Source organism: Pipra filicauda, unplaced genomic scaffold (genome assembly GCF_003945595.2).
Source record: "Pipra filicauda isolate LSUMZ 115617 unplaced genomic scaffold, ASM394559v2 scaffold185_size1782982_pilon, whole genome shotgun sequence".
In the NCBI taxonomy this organism is placed as follows: Eukaryota; Metazoa; Chordata; class Aves; order Passeriformes; family Pipridae; genus Pipra; species Pipra filicauda.
Window position 1 is genome coordinate 912,383 of NW_024104293.1, and position 23,785 is coordinate 936,167.

Here is a 23,785-nt window from a genome sequence, read left to right on the forward strand (position 1 = left end):
GGGATTTGAGGAAACTGTGGGTAAGCTGTCTGTCTGTCCCAGAAGGTGAAGTATTTTTTTCATAGTTGTTTAAACCTAGTTTTTGCATTTCAGGTGGGTGGGTGGCTTACCACCCCTGCAGATCTTGTTTGGGTGCTTCACTCTGCCCCGCTCGGCTCTGATGGGAATGAGTTTGTGTCTTTGAGGAGCTTCTGCTAAACACTAATTTTGAGTGTTAGCTTTGGGAGAAGTACTACAACTTGCAGTAACTCCACTCCTCCATTTGCCTTTTGTTTTCTTCTTCTTAATTAATATCCAATTCAGTGTTTTTTTAATATAGTCTCAACATTGCTTTCCTAACATAATAAAAGTGTATCTAAGAGAGCCAACCTCCTTTAGACTTCATAAATGTATTTCTTTTTCTAATTTTAAAAAGAAATCCTCCTCACACTTGAACCTAAAAGAGGGAGAGAAAGCCTGTAAAGCTATTGCAGATTTTACTCTCAGGAAAGCAGCTGTTATTTTCATGTGCAAAAAGCTAAATGTGGGAGTAAAGGGGCCAGTTGTACAGCTGTGGGTTGGCTGCCTTTTAGCATCAGATGCAGCTGCATCCAAGTGTCTCAGTTACAGGGAACTGTGGACCCTGGTCAGTGAAATGGTCCTGCTGGACCTGACCTGGCTGGGGAGGGTGAACCTGCAGAGCTGGGCATGGAGACCACTCAACTCAACAAGTTGTTGCAGTTAGTCCTTGCTGGACATTAGGAGGGAGATAACAAAATAACAGGGGGAAAATAATATAAATGGAATTTAAGCAACACTGCATTACTTCTCATAGTAATTAAACATGCCAGGGCTAAAAACTTTTGATGAGTCCCTGGGAAAGATGATAAACCATATGCCATCCTTGTAGAAGGGTTATTAAGAAACCCAAACAGATGCTATGCTGTTGAATCCCAGAAGGCTTTGGGTTGGAAGGGACCTTAAAGTTCATCTCATTCCACCCCCTGCCATGGGCAGGGACACCTTCCGCTAGCCCAGGTTGCTCCAAGCCCCATCCAACCTGCCCTTGAACACCTGAGTATAAGTACTGTTGAAATGTGATGGTTTTCATGAGTTTCTGCACAAATATAAGCAATGAGTCAAAATATTTAGAGTTTGAAGGCTGCTGAGATGGCTTTAGCAATCCTTTGTGGCTGTGTGGGTAGTAAGAGGTGCGTGTTGTTCCTTGGCCCCTCATCTAGTGACACTATAGAGTAACTAAGGCCCTGAAGGTCTTAATACAGGGGACATGAAATAGAAAAAGGAGCAGTGTTTGAATATTTGAATAATGAAGTAATTGTAAGGAGAATTCTTTGTGGGCAGAAGGAGTCTAAATAGCTCCTAGAAGAGGGTTGAGCTCAATTCATCCCCATAAGAAAGGAGACCTGCCTGGAGGGAGCAGAAGAGCTTGGAGCAGAAGAACTTGGAAAATACTTTTGAATCAGGATTGTCCTCAAGATTCTGAAAACAGTGCAGTGGGAGAAATTTCCACCTGTCTGTGGGTGTAGCCCTCTGCCCTTGGGTGTGAGTGAGAGGCACAGTGTGGACCGGTGCAGACTCAGCCTGGGTGATGCATTCCCATCACCTGCTCAGCCCTCCTCAAAGCCAGCCAAACAGCCTGCGTTCTCATGGCTGTTCTGAGTCTTCTCAAACTTTTGTAATCCACAGTGCTGATTTCTTCAGGGGACCTGTATTATTTTGTTCCTGTCAGTTTTCTCTTCCTGCACAAGCATTTGCAGAGCCTTAGTGTGTTTGGATGTCTCTGCTGACCTGAATTATCCACAAGAATTATAATCATGGAGCCATTTGTATTGTTCTGGAAGCACAATTCTTAAAAAGAAATAAATCCTATTGCATTTCAATTCCTACCAATTGTATTCAATGGTCTTTGGAACCCTTTTCAATTATTTATTACACATCTCTTCTCTGCTCCTACAGCTGAGCAGAATGTATATTTTTCCCCCGCTCTGGATAGGTTTCTCTCCTTGCTTTGACTCCCATGGCTGTAATGTTTTCAGCTGGGTTTTTTCCCCCCTTCTATTCATGTATGGATTTGGCAGAAAAATCCCAGTGCGAGCTCAGCTGTGGGGCCAGGCGGCTGTGAGGGGGCGTGGGAGAACACTCCATGTGCTGTTTTCTTTCAGGATTATTTCCTCCAGCTTGTTGGTGCTCAGTTAGACACCTTTCACAACTGCAGGACCACAAGCCAACAATTCATCTCCCTGAGTTCAGAAACCTCCCAGTCCCGTAGCTGGGCTGACGTGTGACCCCCCGATGCACTGAAGATCTGCTGCCCTGGAGAGTCTCAACATCGGCAAAAGTGGTCTCAGACCAGCTTTGCATGAACTGCATGAGTCTAAATATACCCATCTTGCTCGGGTGCATTTCGGGGCAGCAGCTGGATCAGTCACTCTTAAGTCTTGATTTAATCGACTGCAAATGGCTTTGGGTTCAGCTGCTCACACAGAGGAGTCAGGGCACGCACTGATGTGGCCTTGTTGTCCCACCCAGAGGGAGCAGCAGGAGTTCTGCTCGCTCTGCTGGGAGCAAGTGTCCCTTTAAGAGGGGCAGCACGGGCAGCTGGGAGCAGTACCCTCTGCAGATGTGGACCATGAGTTAGAGCTCTTGCTCTGCTGGCTGACCTTTGTGCTGAATCATGGAATCATGCAATGGTTTAGGTTGCAAGAAACCTTAAAGATCATCTCATCCCACCCCTGGCCTTGGGCAGGGACAGCTTCCGTTAGCCCAGGCTGCTCCAAATCCCTTCCAACCTGGCCTTGGACACTTCCAGGGATCCAGGGGCAGCCACAGCTTCTCTGGGCAACCTGTGCCAGGGCCTCCCCACCCTCACAGGGAAGGATTCCTTCCCTATATCCCATCTAATCCTGCCCTCTGGCAGTTTGAAGCCATTAAATGAAAGTACAGGGGCAGGATGCTACCAGCTGGAATAAGATGTAGGTAATTTAAAGAAGAGAGAAGCTGCTTTCTGTGTTTTAAATCCTGATGAGTTCTGTTTCTGACTTGACTGCTCCTTGTCATCAGTGGGAGGAGAGATCTCCCTGCTCCTGTGCCAGCAATCCATCTCTGCACTTGCTGCTTGTGTTTGAGTTATAACTGTGTTAACACGAACTGAAAATACTTCACTTGTTCTTGGCTGGTCTGCTGCTCATTTGTTTCATCATAGGCTGGAACATGGTGTAGATCTTATTTTTTGAATATCCAGGCTTGGTTATGGATGTGTCCATTCAACATCTCACTATCGAAAGGAAAACTTTCCATTATTTGCACTGTTAATTAATAGAGAGTATGAAACTATAACTTACTTAGTTAAAAACCACTGCCCAAAGCTGTGACTGTGGTAAACTCCTAAATCTGTGTCGAGGGAATGGAGTAAGGAAATATTTTTCAAAGTGCTCAGCCTCCAGCAGGGATGTCCAGAAGCTCCTGTGCCTGAGCACTGGCTGGGGACGTGGAATCACCGCAGGGGCTGGATCACAGCAGGTTTTACAGGAGTGGTGACACGTTATTTTTCTTCCCCAGAGCCCAGTTCCTCTCTTGCCTGTGTTTTTCCAGCTGCCCGTTCTGGGCTGGAGGTTTCTGAAGCTCTGCTGCTCCTGAGCACAGCCTTCTTTCTCAGCTGCACTCCCAGCTTGGGATTCAAGGGATCATGTGTGTGATAGGATACGATGTCAGGCTCTCGGATCAAACCATGCCAATGCAAACATTTGGGTACTGTGGCCTTCACCAAAAATCCTGTGCTCTCCTTGATGCTGAGGAGCGACCCTGCTAAGCAGGAGGGAGCAGTAAGTAGTGTCATTTTGGGGATGCAGGTTGCAGTGTGCTTCCCTTTCATTCCTACTTGGAACATTTCCATAGGACTGCACTCAGGGAATCATAAAAGAAGTCCTCAGTAGAAATGCTTAACCCTATACTGTTGTTCACAGAAGCTAAGAGTGAAATGAGCTGCTTTGTTAGCTTTTGTCATTAGTTTTACCATAGAGGCAGTTGTGTATGGAGTAGATGCCTGTGCTGGGATCACTCCTCAGCAGCCTGGATGAGTCACCTCCTGTAGTTTTGAGCAGCATCTCTGCACTTCTTCTCTTGCTATCAGGTTAGTGAAGAAAGATTTCTTCTTTCTCTGGCTCATCTCCAAAAAGAGGAGGCCCCTTTAAACTGTTCCATCCTCTAATGGCACAGAAGCAGCAGAGGTGCATATGGCATATGTTTCCTCGCTGGCACATTAACAGCAGGTCCCCAGCTTCTCCCCCCCTTGGCTTCTGCATAGTTCAGTTGTTTTGTTTTATTTTCAGCCTTAGTGGCACATGAAGTAGCTCCTGCCATAGCTTTTTGGATGAAAAATGCCTCAGAAGTGAGCACAGGTTGCCCAGAGAAGCTGTGGCTGCCTCTGGATCCCTGGAAGTGTCCCAGGCCAGGTTGGACGGGGCTTGGAGCAACCTGGGCTGGTGGGAGGTGTCCCTGCCCATGGCAGGGGGTGGGATGAGAGGAGCTTTAAGGTCCCTTCCGACCCCTTAACATTCTATGAGTCTATGAAATGAGACCCTGAAAATGTGCAATTCTAGATTTGTACATTAGGACCCATGTCTGTGTGGTTATTTCTATCATGGTGGCACACAAGAAAGACGAAGAAGTAGTTTGAGAGGGAAGTGAAAATGCAAAAGAATAAAGATTAGACCTTCAAGTCTAATAAGTCCAGGTCTAATACCACTAATGTGGGATATTAGATGCTTGATGCTTTTACTTTTGAAATAAAGAAATATGTGCTTCACACTTTTAGGAGAGGCTTGTTAAGCCACTGCTTATCTGGGAGAGGGGCAGTCCTAAAAAGAGCTCAGCTCCAGGCCGAGGCCAGTGTTGACATCTAGTGGTGCATCCCCCACCACTGGTGGGAAGAGGGCAGGAGGAATTAAGGAGAACAAAGGTGCTTTTTCACAGTGTTATAATTATCCCTCAAGGGTTTCCTCTGAAACAGTTGGTTTTGTTGATGGAGCAGCTACGGCTTCTACATCATTTATTTTACTCTAAAGATGGTGGGGATTGTTTAGGTGTAATAGTTGCAGCTTTAAATTATGTTATTAAGACAGAGGAACGGGGGAGTGAGTTCTGAGAAGGAAGATGATGCTCAGACCCGTGCTTAGACGTGTACAAAACATTGTATAAATCACTGTTCCTATACCTTGGGGCCTTTTACTGTGCCCTACTCAGTAAACCGTACCTTGCTCTTAAACCATGAAGACAGAAATAAAATTAAATAGGAGAGCTTATTGTTGGGGTTTTTTTCTATTTTAGAGGTACTTGGGCTCCCTTCCCATTACGGTAAGTGCTGGAGATTATTCTTAGATATACAGGAGAGTATATTCTTAGATATACAGGGGAGTGGAACCTGGCTTTTCTGCAGCCCTGTCTGGTGTCTCACATCATATCAGCCTGGGCTGCTATCACCAGTACTGCATTTTCAAAATCTCTTTGGAAATAAATCACAAAACAACTAAAAAAAAATCCTACAGTGTTGCCAGCCCCTGAAGTCTCACCTGTCTTCAATATTTCGCCTATTAATTCTCATAGAAGGAGGGAAACAAAATAATTAGGTGTTAGAACTGCATTCTGTAGCGGTGGTGGCAGTCTACCTATCACTACTCCTGAAGTATTTGAGGTTTAAAAAGAAAGTCAGAATAAAATTTAATTAACTTTCTTTGGAAACAGCGAAAATGATGGGTCCTATGACTGACATCTCCTGTGTTGCTGGGCTTTTCACCCCGACGTTGCCTTGACTCCACCCTGTGTGAATGAAGAGGACGATTGCAACGTGGTTCCCTTTCCCTTCCTCATTCTTATTTCACTCCATGCTGTGTGAAGGCTCTTCATGAGTCTGAGGAAGGAGAAAATGCTCCCTGGAAGTATCATGTTGCTGTTGAGAGCTTTTCTGTTTGGAAATCACTTGTTGCTTCAGTACATCAAACCCCCATGTATTAGATCAGCAGAAATGCTGGTTGCAAACAAAAGAAAATAAAATAAGAGGCTAATTTTGCTGATAAAAAAGGTAAGCTAAACCTCAGAGGGGCCAACTCTGTCCTGTGTTAAGCTGATGATATGAATTAGTAGAATTAATGCAAACCAGGCCTTCCCTGCTGGGAAAAACTGGGTAGATGAGCTTCTCTGTTTTTAATTGTCAGGTCTTTTTAGCTGTCAAATTGCAGTATTCTTTTTTGCTCTTTGAGAAGTGATTTCTGCTGAGCATGACTTCCCAAGGGAGGGTGCATGCAAATGGCAGTTCCACCATCCCACTGGGTAACTGGGCTGGTTTAGTTTGTCAGTGGTATTTTGGTGCAGCCTGAGGAAGGTGCTGTAAAGCCCCGATGTTCTTTCCCTGCGTTTCCGTGTTGCTGATTTTACAGCACGGTGCTAATTCTCTTCCCTTTCAGCCAGTTACTGCTGGATGGAACAGTGTGTTTCCAATAGGAGGCTGAAACGTGGTGGTAAACACAGTAATTTTGCATCATGGAGACAAACAATTCATAGAAGGGGAGAAGATGCTTCATTTCCTGGCTGTTGGTATCAACAGGCCGAGGGGAGCGTGTTCTGCCCACGGCTCCCAAGGAACAGAAATCCCCACTCACTTGGACTTTTCTTTTTCCCCTTCTGCTGCTGCAAGATATTGCTCCAGAGTGTTTGCAACCCTCATTCTGCTGCTCATTTAGCGAGTTGGTGGCTTAATTTTCAGTATAACTATGCTATTCATGTCTATTTGAATAATTTGAGGAAGGAAAGAGACCTTATATGGCATATTTTTTTAAAATCTTTCTTTCCTTCCCTCCTCAGGCCATTGGTGCACTTCAAAGGCAAAAATTATATCTTTTTGGCTCAAAAAATGCCTTTTGGCTGTTGAATAAAAGCTAAAAAGCCATCTTTTGTGGTGGAGAGTAGCTGAGAAAGAGGGATGTCGCAGTGGGGAAGTCCCAGGTGCTAACTACCAGCAGCCCTTGTGCAGGACAAATTCAGAATTCAAAGCTGCTTTATTCTTTTTGGGGAAAAAAACCCAAATGGAAATCAAACAGGGCGATTTCTTATAGGAAATAAAATGTAATTAATAGCAGTAAGTTAAATCCTTGAATTCTGCCTGGACTAGGTTGTTTCATAGGAAAGGCCAGTGTGGTTTTTCTTTGTAGCTTAGAGTTTTTCATGGTTGCAACTCATTGCTTTGATCTCTTCAGCTTTGTGAAATTTTAACCTGATTTCCTGTGTGGTCAACACAGGAGGAAATTTCTGGATGTATCTGCAGCCTGCAGACGATGAAAGATTGGTTATCTCAGTGCAATAAAGATGAAAACAAATACAGTTGTGGTAATAGAAGAATTAACTTGCATTTGTTGTAAGACACTGGAGGTCCTCCATTTGCTATGAAGTGTTTGTGGAAGCAAAATGTGTTTTGTTGAGAATGTGACCATCAGAAATAAGGGGTGAGGGGATGCTGAGTGGATTAACGAAGTGTTGAAGGAGCTGATTAAAGAAAAAGCACATCATAGACATGCCTCAGAAGAAAGAAAAAAGGAATTGCTGATGGTTTCCAAAGGTAATTCCTATTCTAAGAATTGAGTTCCCCTGGCTTTAGCTCAGAAGAAACTTGGGGTATGAAGTACAGCATCTGAGAGTGTCTCCAGTCTTCTCCTGACCCGCATGTAAGATGTTAATCTTAAACCTGCTGCATTTCATTTGAGGGTGGTGTAGACACTTTTGATGTGCCTGAGAGATTTTTCTCACTAGTATTTTGCAGATTGGAGCCTGTAAATTGCCTCTCAAATCTTGATAATTAGTGATGGTGGGTGGTGAGCATGAACTGCAAATGGTTTGAGGTTTTCTTCTTTTTATTTTTGGCTTCTGAATATCTGTGTGCCCCCAAAATGCTCTGGGAGACAAAAGGGAAAATTCTATTTGTGCAGAAGTGGGGGAGGAGGAGGAGCGGATGTGCTATTCTGCTGCCATGTGAAGTGCTGTGTTTCACATCCTGAGAACCTCTGTCAGACATCCCACTGAGTGAGGCTCAGCACCTCAGTTCTGAGTGATCCCCAACCTCGGCACTGATACTTGGATGCTCAGGCAGGAGAGGTTTCCCCGAGGCTGGAAGCAGTGTAAGGCTGGAGAGCATCACGCTGCCCTGTATCTCGAATTTCAGGGCTTGTAAAATTAGTGCTGCTTTTCTCTCGCTCTGTTTGTTTGTTTGTTTGTATTAAACCCTCTGCTAACCCCGGCTTGTGTTTAGGTGTCCCTGGCAGTGTCTCACAGCACCGTGTGACCAGTAATCGGAGGAACATGCCTGGAAATGTGCATTACACTTATATTGGAGGTCATTTTGCAGTATCTTTCTCAGCCCAGTTTATTGGCACCAGGAGAAGTTGCCTTCATAATCCAACTATTAGCTGTGTACCTTTTTCAGGTGCTGCTGTGATTACTGTTGTTTAATGTAAAAGGGGAAACTTCCAGTTCTTGTATCCCATTTGTTTCCTTTAATCCCAGCATGCCTTTGAACATGACCATATTTTTAGAGGTTGGTGTGTGCTACCAAAATGCCAAAGAAGAGATTTGACTGTGGATATTTTTTTCTTCCCTCCCCCAAAGAGCTTTATCCTTTTGCATTCACATTCTGCATCTCCTTGCTCCTGATTGCTCCTACAGCGTGATGGCCCTGGGACCATCACCCTCCTGGGTATTTTGCAACTTATTGTACTGCATGTTGGCTGTATAAGGCTTCACAAAAAATCCCCTCCCAAAACCAAACCCACTGCTCCGTTGTGAAATACATGTGGGTTTTATTACTAAGCAGCTGTTTCCCTTTTGTAAATGCTCCCTGCTGAGAGACAGAAAAAGAAAGAGGAAAAATAATGGAATAAGGCAAGAGCATAATTCATTGAACAGGTACTTCTGTGTGTGCAGTTCTGCTGCTCAGGGGCAGAGGTGCTGAGCCTGTGGTGGGCAGTGACTGTCCCCCATGTACAGCCTGTTAGTGGTCCCACCTACACAGCTCCTTGTCTTTTCTGGGCTCCTTTTCCCATAGCTGGCCACAGCCTTTTCCCTGGAATAATACAACTGGTTATATTTTAAATCAGAAATCAAAGCTAGTGTCTCTAGGCTCTTGTTTACCTCGAGGCTCCTACTCCTGTCTGAAGCAGGGACTCTGTTGGTCATGTTCATCCCCCCTTCTGTTTAGGCAGGTCTATTAAAAGCTATTGTCTTTAACCAAATTTACATCCTCTGGGAAAATAAGTCCACATTTAATTCCAGTCCAGTGAGCAGTTTCTCCTCCATCTGCTGTTTCTCCCCCATCTCCCACACCTCCCGTGTGTGAGTCTTTACCTGTCTCCTGAGCAAGCACATGCTTTAAATCCTTTTGAATCCTCATTTCCCACCCCAACAGTGAGACGAAGCCCTGACTGCAGGCTGTCACTTGGCCACATGTGAAGATGAATTGTCAGCTGTGGCCCTCACTGCACTGCAAAAAGCTGAGGAACAGCTCCCCCGGTTTACCCAGAGCGGGCACATCGGTATTTATGACACGTGGCAGTGTAATTAGGATGGGCTGCTCAGGGGATCGACTGCTGCATGTGCACAGAAGCATCTCCAGGGTGATTTGTGTCTTAGCAAGGCTGTAGCTTTGTCTGTATGTCTGACAAGGAGGCAGATTAAAACAGTTTGAAGAATAGCTTTGAAGATTGCTTGAGGAAGCAGAAAACTGGCTTAATATTGACATTTGCTGCAAACCCTGGGTTTTCTTTAAAAAAATAATGTAGCCATTAAGGGTTAAAAAAGAGCTCAAGGGTATGTGCTGACTCCCTCACACTGACAGCAGGAACACTTGGTGTAAATTGCCCAGAGAAGCTGTGGCTGCCCCATCCCTGGAATTGTCCAAGGCCAGGATGGATGAGGCTTGGAGCAACCTGGAATAGTGGAAGGTATCCCTGCAGGGGGGTGGGACTGGATGAGCTTTAAGGTCTCTTCCAACCCAATCCTATAAAATCCTGTGTTTTCACCAGAGCAGCTGTGACTAAGAGAGGAAAGGAAGGGGCAGTGAGAAATTTATGCTCAGGTGTGAATATATAGGAGGAAGAAAAAAAGGAGTAAGCATGCTGAGGGATATCCTGAACACAAAAATGCACGTACAGGTGTGACAGGGAGGGTTGGCTGCTCAGAACAGGACTTGAGCAGCTTTGGAACACCCCTGTCAAGTGGGGAAAAGGACTTTTCTGTGCACAGTAAGACAAGCTGGTCTGTGAGTAGGAGTTAGAGGTGGTTCTGCCTCCGAAATCCTTCCCTTTTCTTGATGAAAGCCACTGACTGCAATAGCAGAAGCAGAATCACTCTCGACCCAGCTGCCACATCCTCATTTCTGTGGGTTTGGGGATGGCCAGGAAAATCTCTCTGAAGGTGGCTGCAGAGCCCTCCTAGACCATGTCCTGATGTGTCACACAGCTGCTTTGGCATGGACAGGTGTGCTGGTCGTGCTGAGTGTACAGGGAAAGGAAACTCCAGAGATTTTCTCTGGGGTTGTGCATTGGTGGGATGGATATTATGGAATCGTTTGACTTGGAAGGCACCTTAAAGATCATCTTGTTCCAACCTCACCCTATCCTAGGTGAGTGTTTGTCTGATATTGCAGGTAAGATTCTTGTGGTCAGCGTGGATTGAAGAAGCCACAGCCTTGTAAAGTACATGCCCAGAGCTAAAGAGTTAAGAAATTGTGTGTATGACCTTACGCTGTAGCTGAACTAACCAACTTGGCAAAAAGGGAAGGTTCTCATTTTTCTCTAGCTCTTCTCTTCTAAAAAGGTTGGCTGGTGGAAAGGCAAGCCAGGTCATCTCACCAAATTCTGAAGTTGTCTTTGTTCAAGTGAGGAACCATTTAGCAGTTAAGCAGTTCATGGTTTTAAATTTGATTTTAGTTTTAACCTAAAATGTTGCAGCTATTAATTAGCCTTTTCTTCCCTCTTTTGTTTTATGTGACATCTGGATTGTTCAGGCAATGTTACTTCATCTTAAAGTGGGGATAGTTGCCTTTTTGAGCAGTGAAGGTTTTATGGATTCAGTAGAGTAATGAACATGTAGAAAAAAGATAATACAGCTGCCTATCGCCTCTCACATCTATGAACAGAAGGTCTTTAATTGATTTAGGGGGGTCGTTTTCTCTGAACACTTGCAGTTAGCAGCTCTTAATCAGTAAAATGCTTTGTAAGAAATCTGGCTTGATGGTTAGGTTGGTAAAAAGAACAGGAGGAGCAGATATTGATGGTTTCTTATCTTCTCTCCCAAAAACCTCTGCGTTCTGTGGGAATAGGTGGCTGGGTGGGCAATAGATCTCTGTGTGTTGCTTTCTTCAAGCCATGGATTAAAGAATAGGGCTGGAAGAGAGTTAGAGTTCGGCTGCTGTGCTCCTGCTCCAAGGCAGGATTGATGTACATTACATGATCTACCTGTCTTGTGATCTGCCCGGACCAGATGTTATTGAATACGGTTTTAGCAACCTCAGACAATGGAGGCCACCTGTGTTTTGTCCTTCTCCTCTTCACAAACCTCATTATTTATCTCCTTGAAGCTCCCCCTTTAGAGGTTACCTTTTTTGCCAATGTTTTTCTCTCTCTTTTGCCATCTTCAGGTAGAAGTGACTTGACAGCCCAGCAGGGAGGTGGATTATTTTCGCAGCGATGAGCGGGCGTCTCTAGAGATGCTTTGTGGTTTGGTGCAGCTGGAGCTGTCTGAATGAAGCGATGGGCTGTGCCTCCGCCAAGCATGTTTCTACTGTTCAAAACGAAGAGGAAACTCAGAAGGGGAAAAACTACCAGAACGGAGATGTGTTTGGTGGTAAGTGTTGCAGGATTTCATCTCTCTCCCAGCATCCTGAGTGTTCTGGAAGGTGTATGTGGGAGTGTTTCACAACACATAAAGGAAAAAGCATGTTAAAATATGTCATGGTGGTGGAGCAGTTGGCCCATCCAAGGGATGGTACCGTGACACTTGAAACAGAGGTGTGGGTGAAATCCGTACTGAAAAATTAACATTTTAAGTGATAACATCACAAATCTTGAAATAGTTCAAAGACAATGAGTTACATGACCCCCTCATATATTTATATATGTGTCTTTCTTAGGTATTTGTCATTGGGTACCAAAATAGTTGACTCATTTCCTAAAAATAAAAACCTTTTCAGTTAGAAAAAGAATTCCTCACTACTGTTGCCCTGTAAAGCAACTAAATCTTAGTTCTGAAATCCTATGGCAAATAGGGTTGGAAGGTGCAATGAAACTAGGAACTGGGAGGGATTCATAGTACAGGGAAGTAGGATGAAAACATCTGCTTCACTGTGTGGGGAGACTGGTCTATGATGCAGATCTTGTGCATCAGGTAAAGTAATAGAAGATAAAATGCACAGTCAGCTTCATGATTCTTTTCACCCCAGATTCTGTTAATATATGCCAAGGTTTTTTAGATAATTATGTAAATCATAATACAGTTTTTTAAATGTTAGGAATTATTCAAAAGACTGTTCAGAAATGAAGCTTCTGGATGTGCCCTGATATCTGTCTGAAAGTTAAGTCAGCTGTGAATAAAGTACCTTGGTACTGTTATTGTTAAAATAGGTGCTTTGGTACTGAATACACCAAACTCCTCTGGTGGCTTTTATAGCAATTGTTTGTGTAGTAGTGAGAATGACACATATAGCAGCAAATAGTCTCTCCCTTTCATTCCAAAAGCAATGATATTTCACTTTTTCAGCCTTTCTGAGGGCTAACTTGCTCTCACAATGGATCCCAGAGTAAGAATACCCAGAGGTGTAATCTGGAGAGAAAGTAGTTACTTAGCAAACTTCAGGACTGTTCAGTGCTCCTCCACTAACCCAGGAGATGCTGGGTTTGGAACTGGGAATTCAGTAATTGCTTTTATTTGAAATAGGCTTTAAGTGTTGTCGTGAACAGAAAATTCTATCAGTTTTTCAAAGGTTTAGATTTTAGCTGATATTTAGTGGAGGAGCAATTTTTGGCAAAATGCGTGTCTCAGCTTTTTGGGTTTTTTTGTGGTTGTTTAACCACATGCTGCTGGCCAAAGATGATAACTTTAACACAAGAAACTAAATGTAGCTTTTGGAGGCAGGGGATCAAGAAGATCGAAGCGATTTTAAAAGGCTTCCATTTACAGAGCTGGGCTGGTGTCAGCAGGATCATTTAGCTATTCTGGGATCCATTCGAGGGCTGTTAATCGTTCCCTGTTTTACTGGCAGGAGTTCTACCTGCTGTTAACCATTTTCTGGCACATGCTTTACTTTAGGTATGCAGGTCATCATTGCTAAAGATCAAATTCCATGACTGATCCTTTTTTTAGTGAAGAGTTGGAGTTCTGTGACTTAAACAACTTGTTGACCCGTAACCATAGAAGCCACATTTTTCCCTTGCTGCTGAAAGACAGCTCCTAGGTCGGGAGTTGGGTGCATGAAGAAGTTGAGCTGGAGTGTACCTAGCTTTATAGATGAACTCATCCCACCCCCTGCCATGGACAGGGACACCTTCCACTAGCCCAGGTTGCTCCAAGCCCCGTCCAACCTGGCCTTGGACACTTCCAGGGATCCAGGGGCAGCCACAGCTTCTCTGGGCAGCCTGTGCCAGGGCCTCCCCACCCTAATATTTCCTTTCCTGTTTCTGAGAAGGGACAGAAGTGTCTCATCCAGCCAGTGGCCAAGAGCAGAGTATCTCTGCTGCCTGTAGGGATTGAAAATGAGCTGCAGAGCAAGACCGAGGTGAGTGGCAGAGAAATGAGGAGCAAGGAGGTAATGGAAAGGGAATTAGAGATTAGTTTTGGGGGAGGAGGCAGCAAAGGAAACATGTGAAGCAGGGTTGGAAGGTGGCTGATGCAGTGATAGCATCCAGAACATCCTGAGAATATCCGTGTGCATATCCCATGATGTACATGGACCATGAGCACGTGCAGTGGTTGTGTCTGGGGACTGATCTGACGTAAAGTGCCCGTGCAGAAGCAGCAGCTATGAGCTGCGTGGCTGTGGTAGCCCAGACTGCCTCAGATGTTTCACAAGTGGAGGAAATCCTGAAGGACTTGGAACAGCAATGACAGAAATAAAGGAGAAGAGCACAGTGCTGGTGCTGCCTTTGCTGGGCAGCTGCTGTGGTCTGCAAGGCGTGGTGACAGGACATTGCCCCTCGCTGTGTGACACACTCGAGGGGAAAACAGTTCCCCCCTTCAGCATCATCCCCACACAGGCTGGAGGCAGAAAGAGTCAATAGTAAGGATTGTGCTTTCCAGTTAAACAGTGCTGGGATATTTTTTTTCTCATCGGTAGTTTTTGCTCGAGTCCAGATGTCACTTTGAATCCAGAGAGAACTTTCTGAGCTTCTCGAAGTGCTGCAGTTCTGCTTTGGCTCTTCCTCAGAGCCTCTAGATCTTTTTTCCTTCTTTTCTTGGTGGGATTGGTTGAAGCCAAGTCTGTTGACTGTTTGAGAGATCATTGCTTCTGTGAGGGTTTTGTTTAAACCTTTTTAAAGCCACTGCAGGTTATGATAGATCTCCAGTACTTTATTTCTTCCCCAGCTTTTAACCTTTTTTTTCGGTCGAGCAGCCACATTGAGCCAGGTGGTCGCTGTGAATTTGAAACTCTGGTGCTTAAAACTGGGGAACCCACAATGAAACCCATGAATCCTGTAAGGACAAATTCTGGTTAACTGCAACCAAAACATAAAAATTTCCGTCTTGTCCCGAACTGTAGAAGTCACGCTGCATTTTGCTGTAATATATATTTAAATAATTGAGTTAGCAGGCCTATCAAAGGAGATGTTCTAGAGAAGATTGAATATAATATGATTATTATGTCTTGTTGGTCTCTAATGACTTTAAAATCCTTCTAATAAGGATAGTAATAATAAATCTTCATTTATTCCTCATTCCACTTCAAAGCTGATTTCCAGGGCAGTACATAAGAACTGTAATATGTAAATACCAATGAAGAACAAAATGCCATGATAGAGCCTTGAGCGTTGTTGATTGCAGCATATGTTTTAATAATGTAACCTCCCTTGTAGATTAATTTTATTTGTGTCTTTATAAAAAATCATTTGGGGAGGAGAGGATTGACGTCATCCTCTCTGTAAGAAAGTAAGTGGTAATCTGATTTGCAGAAAAAATATTTTAGAATCCGTTCATTAATCCAGACGTTTCTATGGAGCTCTTGGCTGCTTTGCAAAAGGGAGAGCAAACATGGCACGTAAGAATCTTCTGATAAAGTGGGAATATCTAGATAGGATTTCTGTTATTAAGAGCAGCTCCAGTTGCTAAACCAGTCTAAATAAAGCTGACTGCAAAGCACAATAGTTTATAAACCAGTTTATCTCAGAGCAGCTGGGAGAAGGCTAGGAAAGGAAATCTTTAGCATTGGGGTGTTGTAATGAGATTGAAAAACTGATTGATGCCCACGCCAAGTTGGACAGGGCTTGGAGCAACCTTGTTGATGGAAGGTGTCCCTGCCCATGGCAGGGGGTGGAATGAGGTGACTTTTAAGATCCCTTCCAACCCAAACCATTCAGTGATTCTGATTGCCTCACAAGCTCCAGGGTAGTCTTCTTTTCTGGTTTTCTCATGTTGATGTTTGCTTTGTTCTTATGTGTTTTATAGGTTTGCCTCACTTCTGCTAATCCCCATCTTGTGACAGTCGGTTCCTTTCCTTCCTGTTTGCCCATGTCTCATCCATGTGGGCATCTCGGGCCACTGGCAAAGGCAGCAGAGCTCTGACTTAGTTTGAAGTAAATGCAAAAAGATGCTAAAATAATTGAAACCATTAAAACATACCCAGTGTACACAGGAATAGAATAGCAAGAGGAATTTGGGACTATGATTTACCTTTCCTAAATATGCATCGTCATCTCCAGAAATATTATGCCCAAACCTATGTAGTTTAATCTGTTTTGAAGGATCTTTCCTTAATAGACAGGCTTAGCAGTGTCATCTTACTGAAAGCTTCAGTCTCAGGATGTTGCTCAGGACACTTCAAAATATCTGTAGGCTTGGCAAAACTGTTCAGATGTCCTTAATATGAGGCAACTTCCTGAACCCACCTTGTTCCTGTGCACAAAATTCTGGAGATCATCTTCTGGCTATTTGAAGTTGTGAAGTTGGGAAGTTTTCAGATAAAATTTGCAGTGAGAAAAATATCTTTAAACTGTTTTCAGTGAATAACACCTTCCTTTTGTTGTACCATTACAACACCTCTCCCTCAACAGTCAGAAAAAAATGCTAAAATTGAAAATGGGAGATCCTTTTTTCTGGAAGGAGCGTGGCCATCCTCACTGAACTGAAACCCTCTGGAAAGCTGTAGCTTAGGGAATATAACTTGTGCCATGTTGACCGTGAATGTGTGCCGTGATCAGAAGGTCTTGCTGCACCAGGCTTCACACAAACACACAGCTGCCTTTGCCTGGCAGCCTTTATTTTATTGACTGTGTTGGTCAGCTGATTAGCACTCAGATACTAATTGCTCCAGCTCATTTGACTGTCCTGACATGCTTCTGCAATGTCAGGTCTTACCCATTTGGGGGCCAGATGCATAAGGGGACCAGCACCATGCAGTGTCCTAATTCCATACTGGATATTTTGAGACTATAACCTTTTTTAAAGACAATTCAGTCATAAATAAATGCTTCTGGTACAGCCACAGCACTAGTTCTTAGATTTCTGAGTGCTTCATCTGAGCTCCATGGAAGTGAGGGACATGTAGGCACCCCCCCCCCTCTGAAAACCCAGTCTCGGGGGTGCCACACCAAATGTCACAGTGAGTTTCAAAGGAGAAGATTTTCCTTCTTAAATGCAAACTCTGGCTGAGGTCCTTAAAGGGAAGGTTTCATGCTGTTCATGGTTTCAGCAGCTCATGTTATTAAGCAGATCTTGCTGCAGTGTTTGGAAGCTGAAGCAAAGCAGGTGAGTGAGCACATTGCAACGTAGGGCTGAAGTGCATGAGCATCTTCCAGAATTATACTGGACTGTGGGCCTTTTCAACTGACAGAGGGCAGGTTTAAATTGGATATTAGGAAGAAATTCTTGGCTGTGGGGGTGGGGAGGCCCTGGCACAGGTTGCCCAGAGAAGCTGTGGCTGCCCCTGGATCCCTGGAAGTGTCCAAGGCCAGGTTGGACGGGGCTCGGAGCAACCTGGGATAGTAGAAGGTGTCCCTGCCTGTGGCAGGGGTGTTGGAACTGAGTGGTCTTTAAGGTCCCTTCCAACCCAAACCATTCTGTGATTCTGTGATTCTCTCTTTCTGGGCTTTTTTGAACAATTTGTTGATAGCCTTCTTCTTATCTAAGTAAACATGGGTCAGTCCTAAACATGTGTTTCAGGAAGTGAGAGAGAAGAATAGAACCAAACCCTACTTTGGTGTTATGTTCATGTGGGAAATGTAATAAAATCGTGTATGTTATCCAGGTTTATGAGGTATTTGTGTAACTCTGAGAACACCCTTGGTAAGTTAATAATTTACTATTTTATTACCATACAGAAGCAACAGAGTTTTAAAAAAAATCAAAACAAAACCAAACCCCACCCTCAGGTTTTGTGTAGTTATGTGTTCATGATTAATGTGTGCAAAGAAAGTGTTTTCTATGTGAATTAAAACTGTGTTTTCACCTTTTGTGTATGGAAGTGGCTCATCTTTGTAGCCCTTGGAAAAGGTACTGCTTTTGCAGAAGAAAGGAGGAAGCTGCTCTGAACTACGGGTTTGCTCTTGTAGCTCTTCATCCTACTCCAGCAAGGAAATATATAGAGAGGTATATAAAGAATGCAAACAGAGCAGTCCCAGGCGTGGTAATGAACCAGGTCCAGGGTCCATCCAGGGAGTGCAGCGAAGGAGCACCAGGGGACAAGGCTGCAGACAGGGAGAGAAGAGATGGGGCAGAAGGGACCTACAGCATGGGTGGGGGTCCCTCCAGGAGATGGGACCAGAGGCAGGACTAGAGACAGGCAGACCTGCTCTGGCAAGGACTGAAGGCCCAAGTGTCAGCCAAAACAAAGCTCCTGTGATCCATGGGCAGAAGATGCAGGTGGGGTTTCATGGGACTGGTCGTGGCCTCTTAGTGCACTCAGGGCTCTGACAGCATCTATCCACTAATTGTGGTCTTTATATAACGATGGTGATTGAACTAGCTTTCCCTTCCCCTACTCCTTCCCCTACTCCTTCCCCTTTTTTTCCCTTGCAAGTGGAGAAACACTGATCTGATGGTCCCTAGGGGAGAGATCCGAGTCCATGGAAAGGTTCCCGTAGACCGCAAGAAGGTAACCTTGCCACTTTGAACAAGATTGGTTTTCTAGCTTCCCTGATCCTGCAGGGAAGAAAACCAGTTCAGAAGTGATGGGAGAGTAGCTTTTTAGGATACCTGGGTGCTGGAAACATGCTTAGTTGTAAATTGTTTCAGGGCAGTAAAACAGCAGTGGTAGAAGACATTCCTTGGTGCATATTTAGAGTTTTTCCTTTGGAGAAAAAACCCAGGAAGACCCCAAATGAGATGACTTTCCCAAATGGATAACAGACCTTTGCCATAGAAAAGTTGCTGAGGTTTTCCTGCCTGAGAGTTGGACTTTAAGCAGAGCACGTATCCATAAATTACGTAGACAGCCCTCAGACTCTGTAGTTACCTTCTTCTGGCGGTTAATCTTCTTCCAGTGTGTTTACAGCCCCTTGTCACGGTATTAGATGAGGGAATTATTCTGCAGAGTCTTTCTCCTTAGTGTAAGGGAAGTGTTTTTGTACAGATCTTTGCAGTGCTCTCTGGGTTTCCAGGAGCACACAGTCAGCTCCTCACCCTCAGTGGGGATTTACAGTGTAGAAAGAGAGGGTGAACCAAGGTGGAGAAATAGTTGTTACCCCCAGTTTGGGAGCAGAAATTAATCCCAGGCAGGTCATAACTTCCTTGTTTCTTATTTTCATGTGAGCTTTCACCTTTTGCAATCTGCCCGTTGGCGTCTGAGCACCCGAAGGAGTTTGACCCGTGGTTCGGGGGCTCTGAGGGCACCCCTGAGTCTCTGCAAGCAGCTGATATGTGAACAGAGTTAATGTGCTGTTATTCTTGGGAGTGACCTTTCCTACAAGCTTAGCTTGATGGAGAGTAAAGTCTGAGCTAAACACAAATAAAGTGCATGGGGTGTGCATTTCACAATTGCATTAGTGGGCTATAAATAGGGCCATACGTCTGCCTTTGGTGCTGGCTAGAAAGGAGCCAGGATGTATTTTCTGGCAGCCTTGGTGCTTAAGGAAATCCGTTTATTTTATGGTACAGAAACACTTACTTTTTTGCTTAAAAATCCTCGGTGTTCATTGCCTACCCGTAGGTGTAAAAGAGGAAAAATGATGGTAAAAATGCCATATACTTTCAATTATTGCAGTGTTTTTGACATTTTCCAAGTGTTTTATTACTGGGCCACAAAGTTGAAAAAAGCCCAGCAAAAATCCAAAGCCAAAGCCTGAAATTTGTCCAGGAAAACCTCACTCTGGGGGATAAATCTCCAATTCCCCAGGTAAGCCTTGTGGAGCTGCACAGATGCGTATTCATTGCAGCAGCACAGGGCTGTAATTTTATAGTAGGAATATCTGCTGGAATAAATACCTGTTAAGTGCAAGGAAAAGGTACCTGACCAATAAATACTTGTGTACCTTCACATATGCAGCCAAAGGTGCCTTTACAGGTTAGAAGCAAACGTAGAAGGCATTTTTCCATTAGGTAATTCTCCAAAACACTGTGCCATGATGGGTATTTTAAATAAATCTTACAGCCAAGTGTCATGTTGTCCCTGGTCCGAGTCCCAAGATTGCTGATGCTCTCTGTCTTGAGCTAGAACCGGAAAAAGATTGTAAAAAATGGGGGAAAATTGGAAATGTGAAGATTTCTGCCTCATGGACTTGTAAAAAACAAAGCCTGGCTTCTGCTGAGAGAGTGTAATCATGCCCTGCCACGTGCCTCTTCTTCTTACCTGTGTGAGGGGGGTTTCTGGCAGAAAGGATCAGGTTTAGGGTGCTCTTAACTGATATATTTCCTTTTTGCTCTTGTAGAGGGAGCGCTGCAAGGGGCTGTTCAGGTGACAGAGGTGCAGAGCACTCTGTGTCCTGTGGTACCAAGGAGGAGCACCAAGTCACCTTTGTTTCAGGATTTATGGTTTCAGGAATGATCTTGATCTGTTCAATGGGAAAAAAAGGGGATGTAAGGGTTTTTTTTTTTTGTCATGGAAGTCTTCTAAATTGTATTAATGGTTCTATTTATTAAAATTACCTTCATTTTATCCCCTGTATTTTGTTGTCACGGCCCCAAGGCTGCCAGAGCTGCAGGAGGGTTTGGACAACGCTCTCAGGCACAGGGTGGGATTGTTGGGGTGTCTGTGCAGGGCCAGGGGTTGGACTGGATGATCCTGATGGGTCCCTTCCAACTCAGCATATTCTGTCATTCCATGATATATTGGATTTTTACCTGTAGGAACTGGGTACATCTTGAGATCTTTTTAGGCTGAAAGTCTAATAACAAGTGCTTATTTTGATTTTTCTTTTAGCTATTATTAAAAACTGCCTTTTCTCACCCATTAGTATCTGGCTTTCGTTTAAAAATTGCTGCACAAAGGGAAGGGGAGAAGGCATGGAAAATCACTGGCTTTTTAAAATTTCCTTTTCTTTTCCACTGGTGATTTTTACACTTCCTTTTTTTTACACATGCACCTTTTAAATGTGCATGTTGACGTGTAAGTGGCTTTGATGTGGCAGGGGTGAGTTCCTGGAGTCCCACGAGCGGGTTCTGTTGGTGGTGGCAGCGGGGACAAGAGAGGAGGTCGTTCACAACCGGCTGCATGGTGCAGAGAATTGGGAGGTGATTTCTGGCTTGGCATATATGGCAAATGGAGATGTTAAACCAGACATCTCCCGCGACTGGACGGGGCTGGGAGCCGGGCGGTCCCTTGCTGCTCCGGTTCTGGGACTTCCTCAGGGTGTTCCCATCATTGCCCATCACTGCCTCAACAAAACGCCTCCGTGGGTGGCACGTGTTTGCCTTTTGGGATTTAGGTAAAGCTTCTGCAACATGGATGCTGCTGAGGGAAGTAGGCATTTCTAGAGATAACAAATTAACTCTGGGCATTGTAACCAGAGTAAAATATTAATCTTCCCAATAGGTTAATTTTGGAACTGTTTGGATGGTCTGTAAGGAAAGTAATGTAATTAACTTTTGTATCTTTTGCATCTGGAAATATGTGCTGTATTTTTATAAATCAGGTTTTCATTAGGTCCTGCCCTCCCCTCCTGGTTTAAAGGAATACTGGCAGTGAGGAGACATTTGTGCTCATCATGGATCTGCAGTACGTTACTGTCCTGGATAATTACTGTGTCCCTTTCATAATGCAGTTAATAAAAATGAAATATCTGTTGATTTACAAATATACTTTGAGGTACCTGAGCAGTGAAAATTTGATAGACTAATAGAAGAAAGCTACTATGCCAGAAAGGATATAAAAATCCATTTCAAGTCCTACTTTGCAAGGCAACAATCTCATTTAATAGTTGACTAATTGAGAGTGGCACTGCTTGTAAAGTAAAGAGGAATTGGCTTTTTTATTGACAAGGAAACTGAAGACGCCTCATCCTGTATGTGCAGTAATAGGATATGTGTAATTTTGAGGGTGTGGAGTAGTAATGACTTATTTTCCGGAGAACTCTTGGGGTGGCTCAGTGTGGCACAGGTTTTTGTTCCTGGAGCAATTGATGGATACATTAGTGGGGCTGTAAGGAGCAGGACCTCCATTGCTGCACGAGGGGTGCTCAGTTAGGGGTTTTTTTGTGGAATCTGAATAGTCTCTGTCAGGTTCAGTGCTAAAATGATAACTGTTCTGCAGTGGAGTACAGAGACAGATGCTGGCTGGGGCAGCAGAGACTGAGAGTTTCATTATGACATTGAAAAATCTGAAAAGACTTAAATATTTTGTGCTTGGTGGGTTTTTTCAGCTTTCCAAGGGATAGTTTAAAAACAGAGCAGTGAAATGGAGTTGAAATAGCCTTTCTGACCTGGCCGTGCTGTGCCGTGTTCAAGGTGCAGGGAGGCCCTTCCTGCTCCCCTGTCATGGTGGGGGGATGTTGGGGCATCCAGAAACCTACCTGGTGGCTTCATATGAACAGCAGTATTTTCAAGGCACAGACCCTTTGTTTTCCTCCTGACTGTTCCTTTAATTAATCTCTCTGCTGCTTGTTTCCTCTCCTGCTTTCATTTCTCAATTTGATCTTTTTAGTGGGCTAGATAATTGCATTTACTGAGTATCCTTCCTGCCAAGCATCGTGGCTGTAATCTCCTCCACCTGAGAAATGGTTTCCTTTGAACAACCTGGCATCTGCCTCAAAGTTATGTGTTAATTAAATAAAAAAAAAGTAAAAAAAAAGTGTGTCTGTATGTATATACATACATATATATATGTGAATTATAGAGTTGCAGCAAGCAAAAGTCTGGGTAGCTGAAAGATGGTTATGAATGCACACCACCAGCACTGGTTTTTGGCTTTGTAATTGCAGAGGAGTGCACAAAAGTCTTTAATTATATGATCACATGGCTGTTTTTTTCATAATATCTTATATATGCTGTTTCCTCAGATCCTAAATACAAAGACAGTACAAGCGAGGCAGAAATGGTGTGTTTAGTGGTAACTGGATTTTAGGATGTTGAGGCTGCATTTTTAAGTCTTTTCCTGAGATAATGAAATGGCCTCTGAGGTTGTGGTACATTCCCCCACACTTGAACCAGGTGCTGCAGCGTGTCCTGGCCAGATGGGTTCACTGGGGGACTTGGCCAGAGGGTCCCTGACCTTGTCAGGAGCTGTGAGGGAGCGGAGCAGCAGCAGAGTGCTGCCTCCCTTCATGGGGGTTCAGGGGAGTTTAAGATTTCTGATCCTCCTCCTACCACATACAGTCACACCCATGTGCCCCCTTCTCCCCAAGAATGGTTTTACAAGTGGTTTTGGGTACTCAGTGTCTTCCTCTTGTTCGTGCATCTTTCTGTACTTCTCATTGCATAAAGAGAAGTGTGTAACCCTGAGGAGCATGGAGGAAGTCTGAGCTAAAGCAGGAAAAATCTTAGGTGGTATCCTGACTGGAAAACTCTCTTCCGTCCTTGGTCTGCAGACCTGTGTGCATATGAAGCAGAAATCTTGATGGAAAAATTATTTCCCACAAAACAACTATTGCTTGCACATCAGTGTATATGTTATAAAGTCATAGAGTGGCCTGGGTTGGAAGAGACCTTAAACACCATCCAATTCCACCCCCTGCCATGGGCAAGGACAACTTCTACTACACCAGGTTACTCCAAGCCCCGTCCAACCTGGCCTTGGACACTTCCAGGGATCCAGGGGCAGCCACAGCTTCTCTGGGCAACCTGTGCCAGGGCCTCCCCACCCTCACAGGGAAGGATTCCTTCCCAATATCCCATCTAACCCTGCCCAGTGGCAGTGGGAAGCCATTCCCCCTTGTCCTGTTCCTCCATATCCTTGTAAACAGTCTCTCTCCATCTTTCCCATAAGTTCACTTCAGACCCTGCAAGGCCACAATCAGGTCACCCCAAAGCTTCTCTCTTCCAGGCTGAACAATCCCAACTCTCCCAGCCTTTCCTCCCAGCAGAGCTGCTCCAGCCCTCTGCTCATCTTGGTGCCTCCCCTGGACTCTCTCCAGCAGCTCCATGTCCTTGCTGTGCTTTTCCCCAGGGCTGG

The 23,785-nt window shown here is 44.4% G+C and overlaps 1 protein-coding gene across 2 annotated transcripts in view; it reads left to right on the forward strand.

The window, feature by feature from the left end:
- The window catches only part of CUNH1orf21 (chromosome unknown C1orf21 homolog), a 113,063-nt gene that overhangs the window by 35,376 nt on the left and 53,902 nt on the right, over positions 1-23,785 (forward strand). For both annotated transcript variants that reach the window (XM_027723460.2, XM_027723463.2), the window contains exon 2: positions 11,678-11,883. In XM_027723460.2, the coding sequence (XP_027579261.1) occupies positions 11,790-11,883 (94 nt within the window). In that variant the 5' untranslated portion in view covers positions 11,678-11,789. The remainder of the gene's footprint in view (positions 1-11,677; positions 11,884-23,785) is intronic.